The 14,257-nt window shown below is 36.9% G+C and overlaps 1 protein-coding gene across 1 annotated transcript in view; it reads left to right on the forward strand.

The window, feature by feature from the left end:
• The window catches only part of LOC123242704 (cytochrome P450 20A1), a 72,581-nt gene extending 58,640 nt beyond the window's left edge, over window positions 1-13,941 (forward strand). Inside the window, exons 12-13 of the mRNA XM_044670648.1 lie at window positions 13,557-13,646; window positions 13,791-13,941. Coding sequence (XP_044526583.1) covers window positions 13,557-13,646; window positions 13,791-13,941 — 241 coding nt within the window. The remainder of the gene's footprint in view (window positions 1-13,556; window positions 13,647-13,790) is intronic.
• Window positions 13,942-14,257: the final 316 nt, after the last annotated feature.

Here is a 14,257-nt window from a genome sequence, read left to right on the forward strand (position 1 = left end):
TCGTATAATTGCTGTGTTTGTTTTGGTAGATAGATTCCCAAGTATTTTATATTGTCTAGGGTGATTTTAAATGGTGTTTCTCTTTCTACCTCTTGCTGCTCTAGTGTGTTGGAAATGTATAGAAATGCTGATGATTTATGTGCATTTATTTTGTATCCTGCAACTTTGCTAAAGTTGTCGATTATTTCTACAAGCTTCTTAGTTGATTCTCTAGGATTTTTTAAGTAGACCATCATATCATCTGCAAAGAGTGATAACTTAGTCTCCTCCTTGCCTATTTTGATACCTTCAATTTCTTTTTCTTCTCTAATTGCAACTGCTATTGTTTCTAGTACTATGTTGAATAATAGAGGTGATAATGGGCATCCTTGTTTCACTCCTGATCTTATTGGGAAGGCTTCTAATTTCTATGATTCCTTCTTTGACAAATTGGTTTTGGAGAATCATATTATTTAATTTCCAATTAGTTTTTGATTTTCCTGTACAGGTGCCCTTACTAATTATTATTTTTATTGCATTATGATCTGAGAAGGTTACATTTATTATTTCTGCTCTTTTGCATTTGTTTGCAATGATTCTATGCCCTATAACATGGTCAATCTTTGTGAATGTGCCATGTGCAGCTGAGAAGAAGGTGTATTCCTTTTTGTCCCTATTTATTTTCCTCCACATATCAATTAGATCTAATTTTTCTAGGACTTCATTCACCTCTCTTACCTCTTTCTTATTTATTTTTCAGTTTGATTTATCTAGATCTGACAGAGGAATATTTAGATCTCCCACTAGTATGGTTTTACTGTCTATTTCCTTCTTGAGCTCTGCCAGTTTCTCCTTTATGAATTTGGGTGCTATGCCACTTGGTGCATACATATTGAACAGTGTTATTTCCTCATTGTTTATACTGCCTTTAATCAGGATGTGATGACCTTCCCTGTCTTTTTTAATCATATTTATTTTTACTTTGGCTTTGTCAGAAATCATAATAGCCATTCCTGCCTTCTTTTTCTCATTTGACGCCCAAAAGATTTTGCTCAAACCCTGAACCTTAAACTTGCGTATGTCCACCCGCCTCATATGTGTTTCTTGTAGACAACATATGGTGGGATTTTGGTTTCTAATCCACTCTGCTATTTGCTTCCGTTTTATGAGCGAGTTCATCCCGTTCACATTCAGAGTTATAATCATCAGTTGTGCATTTGCTGACATTTTCAAATCCTCCCCCATTCCTATCCCTTCTCCTTAAACTATTTCCTTTAAAACCAGTGGTTTGCTATTAAGACCCTATCCCTTATCCCCTCCCTTGATTAACTTCCCTTTCTACCCCCTCTCTTATTTCCCCCCCTCTTTTTGTTTTTAAAGGCCTTATGAATTCCCTCCTCCTTCACCCCTCCCTTTTTTTGACCTCCCCACTCCCCTGCTCCCCTTGGTTTATCCCTTCTAACTTTCTCAGAAGGGTTAGATAAGAATTTTATTTCCCAATGGATAGTATAGCTACTCTTCCCTTTCTGGGTTGATTACACTGAGAGTAAGATTTGATTATTACCTCTTTATGCTCTCTTCCTCTCCTTCTTATAGTAGTATTTGTCCCCTCTCCCTCCCATGCCCTCTTTGTGTGTAATAGAATATTCTATTTTCTTATTCACTCAAGTTTCTCTTGGTGTCCCCTGCTATTCACCCCCTCTTTCCCATCCCCCATGCCATCTTAGATTATTTAGTGTTCCACCCTCACCCTGTGAATTATTCTTCTGATTACTATAATAGTGAATATTATAATAGTGAATAGAGTTCACTACAGAGAATTAAACATAACATTTCTCTACATAGGAATACAGATAATTAGATCTCACTAAGGCTCTTAAAAAGGCAAATTTAAAAATTATAAGTTTTCTTTCTTTCCCCTCTGTATCTTATTTACCTTTTCAGGTTTCTCTCGATTTTTGTGGTTGGATACCAAACTTTCCATTTAGCCCTGGTCTTTTCTGTGCAAATACCTGGAATTCTTCAATTTTGTTGAATGCCCATACTTTCCCCTGGAAATATATAGTCAATTTTGATGGGTAGTTGATCCGTGGTTGCAGGCCCAGCTCTCTTGCCTTTCTGAATATTGTATTCAAAGCCTTGCGGTCTTTCAGCATTGAGGCTGCCAGATCCTGTGTGATCCTGATTGGTGCTCCTTGATATTTGAATTGTTTCTTTCTGGCTTCTTGTAAGATTTTTTCTTTTGCTTGGAAACTCTTGAATTTTGCAATGATATTTCTTGGTGTTTTCCTTTCTTGATCGAATGCCGCAGGTGTTCTATGAATCCTTTCAATGTCTATGTTGCCCTCTTGTAGGACTTCAGGGCAATTTTGCTGAATTATTTCTGTTAGTATGGAGTCCAGGTTTCTATTAATTTCTGGTTTTTCTGGAAGACCAATTATTCTCAAATTGTCTCTTCTAGACCGGTTTTCTTGGTCTGTCACTTTCTCATTGAGATATTTCATGTTTCCTTCTATTTTTTCAGTCTTTTGACTTTGTTTTATTTGTTCTTGTTGTCTTGAGAGATCATTAGCTTCTAACTGCTCAATTCTAGCCTTTAGAGACTGGTTTTCAGCTATGATCTTTTGGTTTTCTTTTTCAATCTTGTTCAATTTGCTTATCAGTTCATTTGATTTCTGAGCCTCGCTTTCCAATTGCAAGATTTTACCTTTTAAACTGTTATTTTCTTGCCAGATCTCTTCCATCTTCCTCAGAATCTCAGTTTTGAACTCTTCCATAGTTTGTGAGGAGTTTTCCTTATTTGAGGAGGGTCCGGATGCTTGTTTGTTTTCCTCCTCTGTTTGCTCGGTTGTCTGGATTTTCTCTGTGTAAAAGTTGTCGAGTGTTAAAGACTTCTTTTTCTTGTTGTTATTCTTTCTCTTTTGAGCTTCCTGAGACTGGGTAGCCATCATTAGCCCAGCAGCTTCTCAGGTTTATCCTCACGCTCAGTGTCTGTCCGCGGTCTATTGGCTCCTGATGTCTGAGTTCTGGTTTTTTCCAAGGTCAAGCCCCTTGGTGGACCCCCTTGCTTGATCCTCTGCGGGAGGTTCCTTTACAAGTCTCAGGGCGCTGCTTCCACAGTCGTATGCCGTCCATGCTGGTTCCCCACTGAGGCTTTAGTTCCTGGCTGTGTCTGCCTCCACCCACGCCTCCGTAGTGCCTGCGCTCTCAGCCCGTGCTCTGCGCCCTGCGTCCACTCTCTGCTCCCACGCTCAGATTTTGCGTGCGTTTTTTGGCTTATTGGGGTCCTAAATCTTGCTGCTCTCAGGAACAGGCCCCGGAGCTGCCAATGACTCGATGGGTGCCCCAAACTTGCTCTATTTCTTTTTAGCTGGCTTCGGCGCTTTAGATGTGTGTGGAGGGGGTGGGGGTGGGGTGGTTGCTCAGCCCGCGATTTAGTGAGAGCTGTTTCACCCCTTTATAGCATGGAAATGCCTCGATTCCACGTACCTTCCACGCTGTGCCCTGTTGTGGGGTTCCTCCGTTCGTCTGGACTTGTTTTTATGTCCCCTTGAGGAGTTTTGTGTGTTTCGGTCAGGAGAGGTTAAGAGCTGCTTCTTACTCTGCCGCCATCTTAACCCGGAACCTTTACTTTTTGTTTTGATACAAAATACTAGATCTACTAAATGACTTACTAAATTACTAAATAAATAGATTGGGGAATTGCTATAGATAGAGTTTGCCTAAATATAATGTTTGATATGATATTATGATAATCTTGTGAAAAAGATGGAGAGTATGGACTCTAGTACAATTGATTGAATTCAGAATTCAAGTGAATGGCCAGACAAAAGAATAAGTGTTTATAATTCTATGTCAGTTCAAGAGGAGGTTTCTAGTGGAGTGCCAGCAGTACCTATGCTTTGGTCCTCTGATCTCTGACATTTTTATCAATCCTAAGTAAATGCATAGAAAACAGGATCATCATATTTGGAGAGGTAAAGATGAGAGGCAAAGATAACACGGGAAGACATAGTCAGGGTCTATAAGGTTAGAATACTGAGATTAGCCTAAAATAAGATTTAATAGTCCTGTATTTTTAGACAGCAGTATGTTTATGATCTAGAGATATTTGGTCTGCAGAAAAGAAAGCAAGTTAAGTGCTTGCCTCACTACTTCCAATTGAAGATAAGGAATGCAAAAGAGGAAAAGAGATTTAGAAAGTAGCTAAAAAGATGGCATCTGAGGATGAGATTTGGATTTTGGAGCATGACTTAAAATATAAGAGTTCTATTCTTATCTGAGATATACAACTACTGGCCAAAAATAGAATATACTTGGAAGAGGCTAGTAAGAATGTATATACTTGGTCTCTGGCCAAATTAATCAAAAGGACTTAAAGTTTTTTTAAAAGGATGTGAGATGGGAAAAATTGCCTATGTGTATACCAAAAAAGCTAGATACTGTAGCTCCAGGGAAGGAAGAAGTAACAGCTGAGACATCCAGAAATTTACAGATGACAAAATCCAAGGAAAGAACCACACTAATCAAACCCATAGCTTCAAATGTGTTTATATGCAAATACCCAGTTTATGTAACAAGTAGAAGGAATTAGAGATTCTGATACAGGATGACAGATAGGACCTCATAGGTATCCCTGAGACTTGGATACAACTAATAAATAGAATATGACTCTAGATGCTTTAGGGATTTGCACTTGGCCTTGATCTTTTCAACATTTTTATTAATGGCTTGTATAAAAGTATTGATGGCTTGCTTATCAAATTTGTAGATGATACAAAGCTGAGGGTGGGAGGATAGCAATACATTGGTAAAAGAGCAAAGATCCAAAAAATATCTTGACAGGATAAAACTTGGGGCTGAATCCAAGAAGAATAAATTCAGTAGTGTTAAAAACAAAGCAAATTCACAAGTACAAGAAGGGGGAGGTGTGGTTGTATAGCAGTTCTCTGAAGCAAATCTGGGGTTTTTAATGAACTGCAAGCCCAATATGAGTCAGCAGTATGTTATGGCAACCAAAAAAATATAATATGATCATGGGCTAAGAAAGAAAGAATAATCTCTCAATGCTCTCAAAACTGTCACAGAATCACAGAATTTTGGAAGGGACCCCAGAGGCCATCTAAGGTGAATTCAGGCCTTAAAAAAGAATACCAATAACATGCCAAATAAATGGTTTTCTGGTCTCTCCTTGGAGACTCTTAGTGGGGATGGAAGACACCCAACTAAAGAAAAATGAGGAGGTGAGACAGTCCCTCAGTACTTTGCCCAGGTTAGCCAATATTGTGTTCAATATGATTTAGGTAGTGCATAAGTGATAAGTATCCAGAAGAGGGTAACCAAGATGGTGAAGGGCACAGATTCCATGTTATAAATGTGGTTGGAAGAACTGGGGATATTTACACTGGGAGGAGAAGACTAAGGAGATATAACAGCTATGTTAAGATATTTGAAACGCCATATGAAAGAAAGATTATATTTGTTCAGTTTGGCCTCACAGAGAAGAATAAGGAGCAATGATTAGAAGTTGCAAAGAGGCAAATTTTGGGGGAAATTCCTAACAATTAGAGCTGTTCAAAAGTTGGATGCCTTCTATCCCATTAGAGGCCTTCAAGGAGAGACCAGAGAAGTATTTATTGGGTCTGTTATTGGTATTCTTTTTTAAGGCCTGAATTCAACTTAGATGGCCTTGGCAGTTGCTTTAAAATTCTGTGATTCTGTGACAGTTTTGAGAGCCCTGAGAAATTATTTTAACAAGATATCTTAAAAATGGAACTATTCCAAAGGTATGGAAGAAATGTTATTTCTTCTTAAATTTACTGCTTAAATTTACTTAAAATTACTGCTCCACCAAGACAACTAAGAGAATGTCAGTAAATATCAGTCATTATGCCTGTATTTCCAACAGTACAAATTTTTATTATAATTTAACATGTATCGATTATACATTTTTGATGAAAGCATGAGAGAGGAATAAAAAGGCATTTATGAACAATATTCCACAGGATGTGATATGTTTACAATCAAACAAATGACCAGAAGGTATAGAGGATATAAGATGCAACTGTGCTCACCATTTGTTAAATATTAAAAACCCATTTTATTTGTTAAATTGCTAGTCTGAGTGCTTTCCTTCAACTAGGTGTGCTGAATGTCCAAATCATTCAAAATATAACCACAGAATTGACTTTGACCTTCTGGTTTTTAATATCAAATGAGGTTAAAACTAAAAGATGTGTAGAGAGTTATCACTTAATGTTAAGTGGACCATTATGCAGATGTCCGGTCCCCCCCCCCCCCCCCGGGGAGTTCAGCATGGCATCTCCTCCTGCCCAGCTCTATGCCTCTGTAGCCCAAGCAGCTGCAGGGCCTGAAGCAGAGGACTCTTGGCTTAGGGTGCATTGGTGCTTCTGCCACTGCCCTTGCTGCCACATGTCAGAACTAGAGCTAGGTGAATTGCAAAGGTATGGAAAGTAAGAAGTACCTGTACTTGCCTCCACTGTTATGGAGGAAGGAGACCCAGTGAAGAGTTTGAATTGAAAGGGATTCTCTATAGTTTTTAAGTCTCTCTAGATGCACCTCTTTGTCAGATGATAACCTAAAGATTATATCAGGCACCAAAGCACTGCAGACTCTCCTAAATGAGAACTATGATCATTCAAAACTGTTTGACCTCTCTTTTTTATATAAGAAAAACCAAATGGATAAAGAATGCCATTTAGCTAGTTTATGATAATGCAATTGGATAGCTAGCTCATCAGTACCTTGGACAGAGTACAAACTCTGTACATGGTCAGTAAACTGGGCCCAGAATTGAGTAACAGGACAGACTAGATTGCCCTTATGAAGTTGTCCGACTCTTTTAATGACTCTTAAGTAGCTTCGTGAAATAAAAGCCCATATTTTTAAAATCATCATTAGGTAACGAATTTGTATCAGTGGTGGGAGTTTTCTACACAGATGAAATCATTGGTATGGACCAAAAATGCTAATTTTTCTAGTTATACCTTATGGTTCTGAATTGAGGAATATGTTGATCTCTAAAGAATGGAAATTTAAATTTACCCCCAAAACAAAAAGAATGTTCACTGTAGGCTCGAGCAGGTGACAGTATATTACAATTGAAGAATTACACAAGAAAAGTTGTGTGTGGAGTACAATCAGAAAGATATTATTTGGAAAAAATGACAGACTGAATGAAATGAAATAGCTGGAGTGAAAGACAAATAACAGACAATATATGTGCTTCATTAGTATCCATGTGATGTTAAGAGATTCCATGGGCATCTATAATCCTAAGTGATCCCACATCAATAAGCTATTTCATTGTATTATCGGTATGGCCAGCATTGATTGTAACTCTTTCTTTCCTAGCACAGACAAAGGCACTTTTACAGATAGCTTGCCTATTAAATATTCACAGGCTTTATCTTTGTTTAAAAAGCACCAAACCTTGATGATATGTTCCTATTCGGAGCTGTAGATAAAAAGTTATATACAAAGAATAGAGCCAAATCCAGGGACATATCAGTAAAATGCCCAGGCTGTGTTACTATGGAATAGGAGATGGATATAACCACTGGCATGATAATCCTCTCCTAAATCATAATTTTTTATGCTAAAGCGATCTGTAAATATAAGAAAAGATAAAAGAACCACATTTTACTATGTCCATAATTCAGTACTAGCTTGTTTGTACAAAGCTTACTGCCAGTTGTCTCCATTAAATTGAGAGTTTCTTAAGGACCAGGCTTGCCTTTTCCCTTTCTTCTCATTTCCACTGCTTACCACAGAGTAGGTGCTTAATAAATGTTTATTGACTGACGCATTTATAGGCCTAGTTTCACATAGTATAGTGACTACCATTATAAACCCACAAGGAAATTTCTCTAAGTAGACTTTGTAAAAATCATCCTGGGTCATAATCCTGCTTAAGATATTGATATTCTGGGACAGCAAGGTGGCATAGTAGATAGAGACCCAGGCCTAGAGACAGGAGGTCCTGGGTTCAAATGTGATCTCAGACACTTCCTAGTTGTGTGACCCTGGGCAAGTCACTTAACTCTGCCTAGTCCTTGCCCTTCTGTCTTAGAGTTGTTAATAAGGAGTTGGGGACGGGGGGAGTCGATGTTCTACCTTTGGTTGAAGTGAATTTATCCTCATATGAGTCACTTAATTTCCTTGCATATATATTAGTGTCAGTTAACAGTTCTTAGCACAGAGTAAGTGCTTTATACATGCTTGTTTACTGTTGGTTTATTCCAGGAGCAGAGGACCTTAGGTAAAATGGTCAAACATAATATTAACCTAATTCTTTGATGAATGAGCTGAAATACCAGTCTTCAAAGTAAAGCTAAAAATTAGATTCTTTGCAGACAAAATTAAATGAAGGAAAAGTTCCCCCCTTCAGGAAAAAAAAAAAAAAGCTGAAGTCCCCTAGGGTCTTTTACCTCTGTATGTTTATTTTTAAATAATCATGAAAATTTGGGGTAATTCCAATTATGAACTTGAAGAAGCAGGCTCATTATCATATAATCTGAAAATACTTAGATGCCCTAAGGCAAACATCTGTGTTCTTATTTTTCAAGGTTATTTCAAAAGAAAAACTGATTAAATTTAGTTTAATCTTTTGTAGTACATAATACAAAATTATTTTACTGATAATTACTGTATCACCTTACAAAAAGGCAAGACAATCCAATGACTTTATCTTTTTTTTAACAAAATCAGAACTGAACATTCTTCTTGCAGAGAAAAAATATTAAAGGGAACTAAAAAAAGCTCCCCCCTCAAAAAAAAACACACCATTTAATTATCTCATAGCAGAGTGATGATTTTTTTTAATCTGTGTATCTTATTTTCTCCCTCTAAATTACTTTCATTTCTATTTTTCCCTGTACTTTATGGTACATCTTGAATACAAATAGCATAACTATTACTTAAAAAGCATAGATGAGGGAAGGAGAGGCCACAACTTAAAGAAATCAACTTTCACCAAAGTAACCAGTGTTACAAAATAAAATGCTTAACTTACCAATGGTTATCTGGTTTCAAATAACCAGAATTTAAGTTTGAGATTTCTTGGTATTTTGCTATTCATTTGTTAGTAGTCTGATTTAAGTATAATTTTAAAACATTCATTAAGAAACTGAATGCATTATATTTTTTAAACCTCTCTCAGCTAAGAAATAAGATAACACATCAATAACAGAATATCATAGAATTTCAGAATTGGAAGGAACCTCAGAGAAAACATAGTTCAAACATTCCTGAACAAAAATCTCCTTTACAGTGATGCCCATAAGAATCCACCACTTTCTAAGGAAGTTCATTCAACTTCTGAATAGCTTTCAAACCTTAGAAAAATTTCTCTTTCTATCAAGAATAAATTTTACTCCTACTTTCATCCACTGTTCCTGGTTCTGCCCTCTGGTGCCATGCAAAATAAATCTTCTCTTTCTTTCATTTAGCAGTCCTTCACAATCTTGAAAGACAACTCTCATGTCTTTCCCCCAGCTCTTCTTATCAAACATTCCCATTTCTTCAGCTGATCCCCTTGAAATTCTATCTCAAAAAGTCTTCACTACTTTGGTTGCCATCTTCTAAACATTCAAGGTTATCAATGCTCTTCTTTAAATGCAGTGTGTAAAATTGAACATAATATTCCATGTGTGATCTGACCAGATTGAGTAAAGTAGGGCCTGGACCCTATTCTCTTTTTTTTTTTTTAAGGGTTTTTTGAAACCCTTACTTTCTATCTTAGTATAAACTGTAAGACAGAATTGTGGCTAGGCAGTTAGGATTAAATGATTTGCTCAGGGTCACTCAGCTAGGCAGTGTTTGAGGTCAGATTTGAACCCAGGTCTTCCCAACTCCAATCCAGGCTTTCTATCCACTATGCTGATACCTGCACCTCCCACCCCCTTACTTTTTTAATGCAACCTGAAACAAAATTGCATTAGCTTTCTTGACTAATCTGAATATCATGATGATCATGAGGTCATAGATTTAAAGGTAGAAGGGACCTTACAGATCATCTAGTACAACCTCTTTATTTTTACAGATGAGGAAACTGAGTCCTAGAGTGGTTCCAGATCTTTTCTAAGCTCATGTATGTAGGAACCATTAGAGCTGAACTTTGAACCCACTTTCTCTGACTCCCAAGTCAAACATTCTTTCCTCTAGAATAGGAATTCTTAGTTGAGGTCCATGGATAAATTTCGGTTGGGTCTATCATCTTGGATTAAAAAAGAAATTTAGATGCTTACTTTTGCTAATCTTATACTGAAATGTAGCATTTCCTTCAGTTATTTAAAAAATATTATTGAGGAGTCCATGGACTTTACCAGACTGCTGTGGCAGGGTGAGAGGAATCTATGATTTAAGAAAGGTTAAGAAACACTGTTCTATACCAGGCTGTTTTCCAGACTTAATGAGTTCGAAGCCACTAGATCCTTAGAACTTTTTCAGAATAACCACTGTATAACAATCCTTCTTACTTGTGAAGTTGATTATTTGAACCTAGGTATAAAATTTACATTTCCTTCTATTAATTCACATCTTCTTAGATATTTTGGGTGTCCAAAGTGTCAGTGTCCAAAGGGGTATGTTATATACCTTAATGGCAATATCCCTTCTATTCCTGCTGTCATTTTTACCCCAGCATTCTCTCTACTCTGCTTCCCTCTTCTGATTCCTGAATATCTTCATGTTAATACAGGTATCCATTCCACAGTATGGGGTTTAGGAGCACAGCAAAACCCCATCCTGCCAGTCTGGAAAATCTGCATAAGGGCAGCTGGGAAGCTTAGTGGATTGAGAGCCAGGCCTAGAGAGGGGAGGTCCTAGGTTCAAATCTGGCCTCAGACACTTCCCAGCTGTGTGACCCTGGGCAAGTCACTTGACCCCCATTGCCCACCCTTACCACTCTTCTGCCTTGGAGCCAATACACAGTATTGACTCCAAGACGGAAGGTAAGAGTTTTAAAAAAAAAAAATTAAAAAAAAAAAAGAAAATCTGCATAAAATTTTTTCTCTTTACCTTTGTACCAAAGAAAAAGTCTGAATTTTTTCTTTTATGGGGTATTTACAAGAAAAGAAATTGTGTATGTTGATATTATATAATACAATACACATATTTTATGCATTTCTGAGTTTCTAAACTTTTTCTGTGTGCCTAACTTCTAGTGTTGTTTGTAGCTTCCACAAAACTCCCCCCCAAGTTCCCATTTAATTTTTTATGTCAACATGAGATATATTGAAACTACAGTGGGGAAAGCTGAGACATGAAAGGGATCCTGTGTATCTTTTAACATACAGTTCTGCTATGTCCCACTCCCTTCCTTTTGAATCAAATATAGACATACCCAACTATATTCCAGTCATGGACCTCTTATCTCACTAAGTCTCAGTGATAATGAAGAAGTTATATTTGCCTCCTTGCATTAGGGTTTCTAATTCAGTTTGCTTATACTCATATATTGTGTATTTGTTTGTTTACTTAATATGAGGCTGTGGATTTCATTAGTCAGTCAACAAACATTTTAAAAGCATTTAATGTGTTCCAAATACTTCCCTTAGCATTAGAAATAGAAAAGCAAAAAAATAGGCTCTTGCAATAAAGCAGGTAAGAGTTGATGAGGGCCTAGACTGGGATGGTGACTATGAGTGGAGAGCAGATGTGACAAGATTTGGCAATGGATTGGATATATGAGAAGTCATCGATGACAAATTATAATGATGCCTAGGGGGAAGATATTGGGAGGTGACCAGGTGACAAGATATCCTTGACTAAAATAGAGAAGTTCAGCTAGAGGGAAAAGATAATGGATTCTGTTTGGAACACTTGGATTTGAATTATTTATAAACCTTCTAGTTCAAGATCCCCAGCAGTTAGTTGGAGATTCATGATTGTATCTCAGGAGAAAAATGGTCTGGATACATGGATCTGGGAATCATCTCCATACAGATGATAACTGACCCCATAAAAGCTGCTGATAGGATCATCAAGTGAGAAAGTATAGAGTAGAAGAGAGCCCAGGACAGAACATTTTGGGACTCCTATGGATAGTGGACATGAAATAGATGAAGAACCAGCAAAATAAGACTGAAAAATAGCGGAGGAAAACCAGGGGAGAGCAATCTCATCAAAACTTAGAGAAGAGAGCATTATCAGGATCAGAAGATGCTTAACAGTGTTAAATGCTACAGAGAAGTCAAGAAAGATGGAGATCAGAAAAAAGCCACTAGATTTGTCAGTTAAATCTTCTTTAGCTTTGGAGAGAGGAGGAAGCCAGATTGCAGAGGGTTTAGAAGAGAGTGAGAGGAAAGGAAGAAGCACTAAGTATAGATATGTCTCTCAAAGATTTGAAATAGTCAGTGAGAATGGTAGAATAAAGAAAGATGTTCTTTAAAAACTAAGGTGGGGAAGATATGGAAATGTTTATAGAGGAAATAGGGTGGAGAGCAGTTGATAGAGACTGATAGTTAAGAATGAGAATAGGGAGTATAGTGTAGTATAGAATGGGGAGCCATCTGCTAAAGATTACTGAAAGAGATAGAATTAAGACTGCATGTAAAGGAGTCTGTGTTGGCAAAGACAAAGGCTACTTCTTCACCTAAGACAAAGAGAAGTGAAAAAGGAGTTAGTGGGAGAAAGTGTCAGAGTGATGTGAGATAAGAGGGAAGGAGGAGCTCTAGACAAATGATTTTAGCTTTTTTGGTGAAGTATGAAGGGATGGGGAGTTGATGCTGAATGAAGCTTGAGATAAGACCTAAAGGTTTGGGAGATTGGGATAGCAAATCAATTTGGGAAGAATAGAATGCCCTTCTGCTGTGAAGGTCCATTTAAGATTAGATAACCTAAAAAAAAAAAAAAAAAAAAGATTAGATAACCTAAATTTGTTGTAGGCCCAGTCAGCATGGTTTCCTAATTTCCTTTAGTTCTGCTTAGCAGTACGTGAATAGGAATGAAAAGGCTGATAATAAAAGTTACCTAGAATTGAGGTTTAGCCAAACGTGATCTGTAATAAGCCCTTTTTGTAGTAGGAGAGTAGGAATAAATGCCCATCCTAAGTGAATGGATAAACAAATTACAGTATATGAATGGGATGGAATACTGCCATGCTATAAGAAACAATGAATATGGAAAATTCAGAGAAGCAGGGAAAGAATATGAACAGATGCAAAGTTAAGTAATCACAATCAGGAAAACAATACACACAAATCACTACAACAATTATAAATAGAACTAAAAAAGGGAAACTGAATGCTGTAAAATTATAATGACCAAGTTTGTCCTTGAAGAAGAATTGAAAAAATACATCATCTTCTCTTCTTTACAGAGGTGTGGAACTGTGGGTGGGAAACAGCATATGTTTTGCTGAACCATTTTTTTCTCATATGGTTAGAATGAATCACTTTCTCCGGAGGTGAAGGGATAAAGATATATTTGGTAATAAAAGCGATAATTCAAATGAAAGACAATATTTTTTTAAAAATCCAAGTGGGGAGTGGTATCATGTCTACTTGACAGTATGTATAATGATTTGTCCTCAGTTATGTTTTTCTCTTTTCAAGGTTTGATCCAGACCGGTTCAATGATGAATCTGCTATGAAAAATCTTTCCTTGCTTGGATTCTCAGGCACACAAGAGTGCCCTGAGTTGAGGTAAGATAAAACAGTTTTAGGAAGAAGACATATGTCTTTTTCTTTGGTTTTAATTTTAGCATTTATTATAGATAAGAAGAATGATCATGTCTTATTTTTCTTCATATAATATTTTAAAAATTATTTGCCCTTTTTTCTGATTAGATTTGCATATATGGTGGCCACGGTACTGCTAAGTGTGCTGGTGAGAAAACTGTACTTACATCCTGTGGAAGGACAAGTTATTGAGACAAAATATGAGCTGGTAACATCATCAAAGGAAGAAGCGTGGATCACTGTTTCTAAAAGAAACTAAAAATGAATGTCAAGTTTCAGGAAAGAAAGTGCTTCAGCTCTTTGACAAGGAAAATTTATTTGTTTCACTGAGAAATGTTATCCTAAATCTATCATAGGGTTTGGTGTTCAGACCTACTATTTTCTACATCCTTAACATTGTCTTCTTTTTCATATTAATATTCTTTTACTAAAGTGAATTTAATACAGATATTTGTTGTTTGAATTACATTGACTCCAGGACATGTGATATAGAAGTGAATGCTTTTTGTGCAAGACCATTTCTAAACATTGCCTTGTCAGAATAGACCAGCCTTGAGCTGTGTATATTATGGGTG

This window comes from Gracilinanus agilis, chromosome 3 (genome assembly GCF_016433145.1).
Source record: "Gracilinanus agilis isolate LMUSP501 chromosome 3, AgileGrace, whole genome shotgun sequence".
NCBI lineage: Eukaryota > Metazoa > Chordata > Mammalia > Didelphimorphia > Didelphidae > Gracilinanus > Gracilinanus agilis.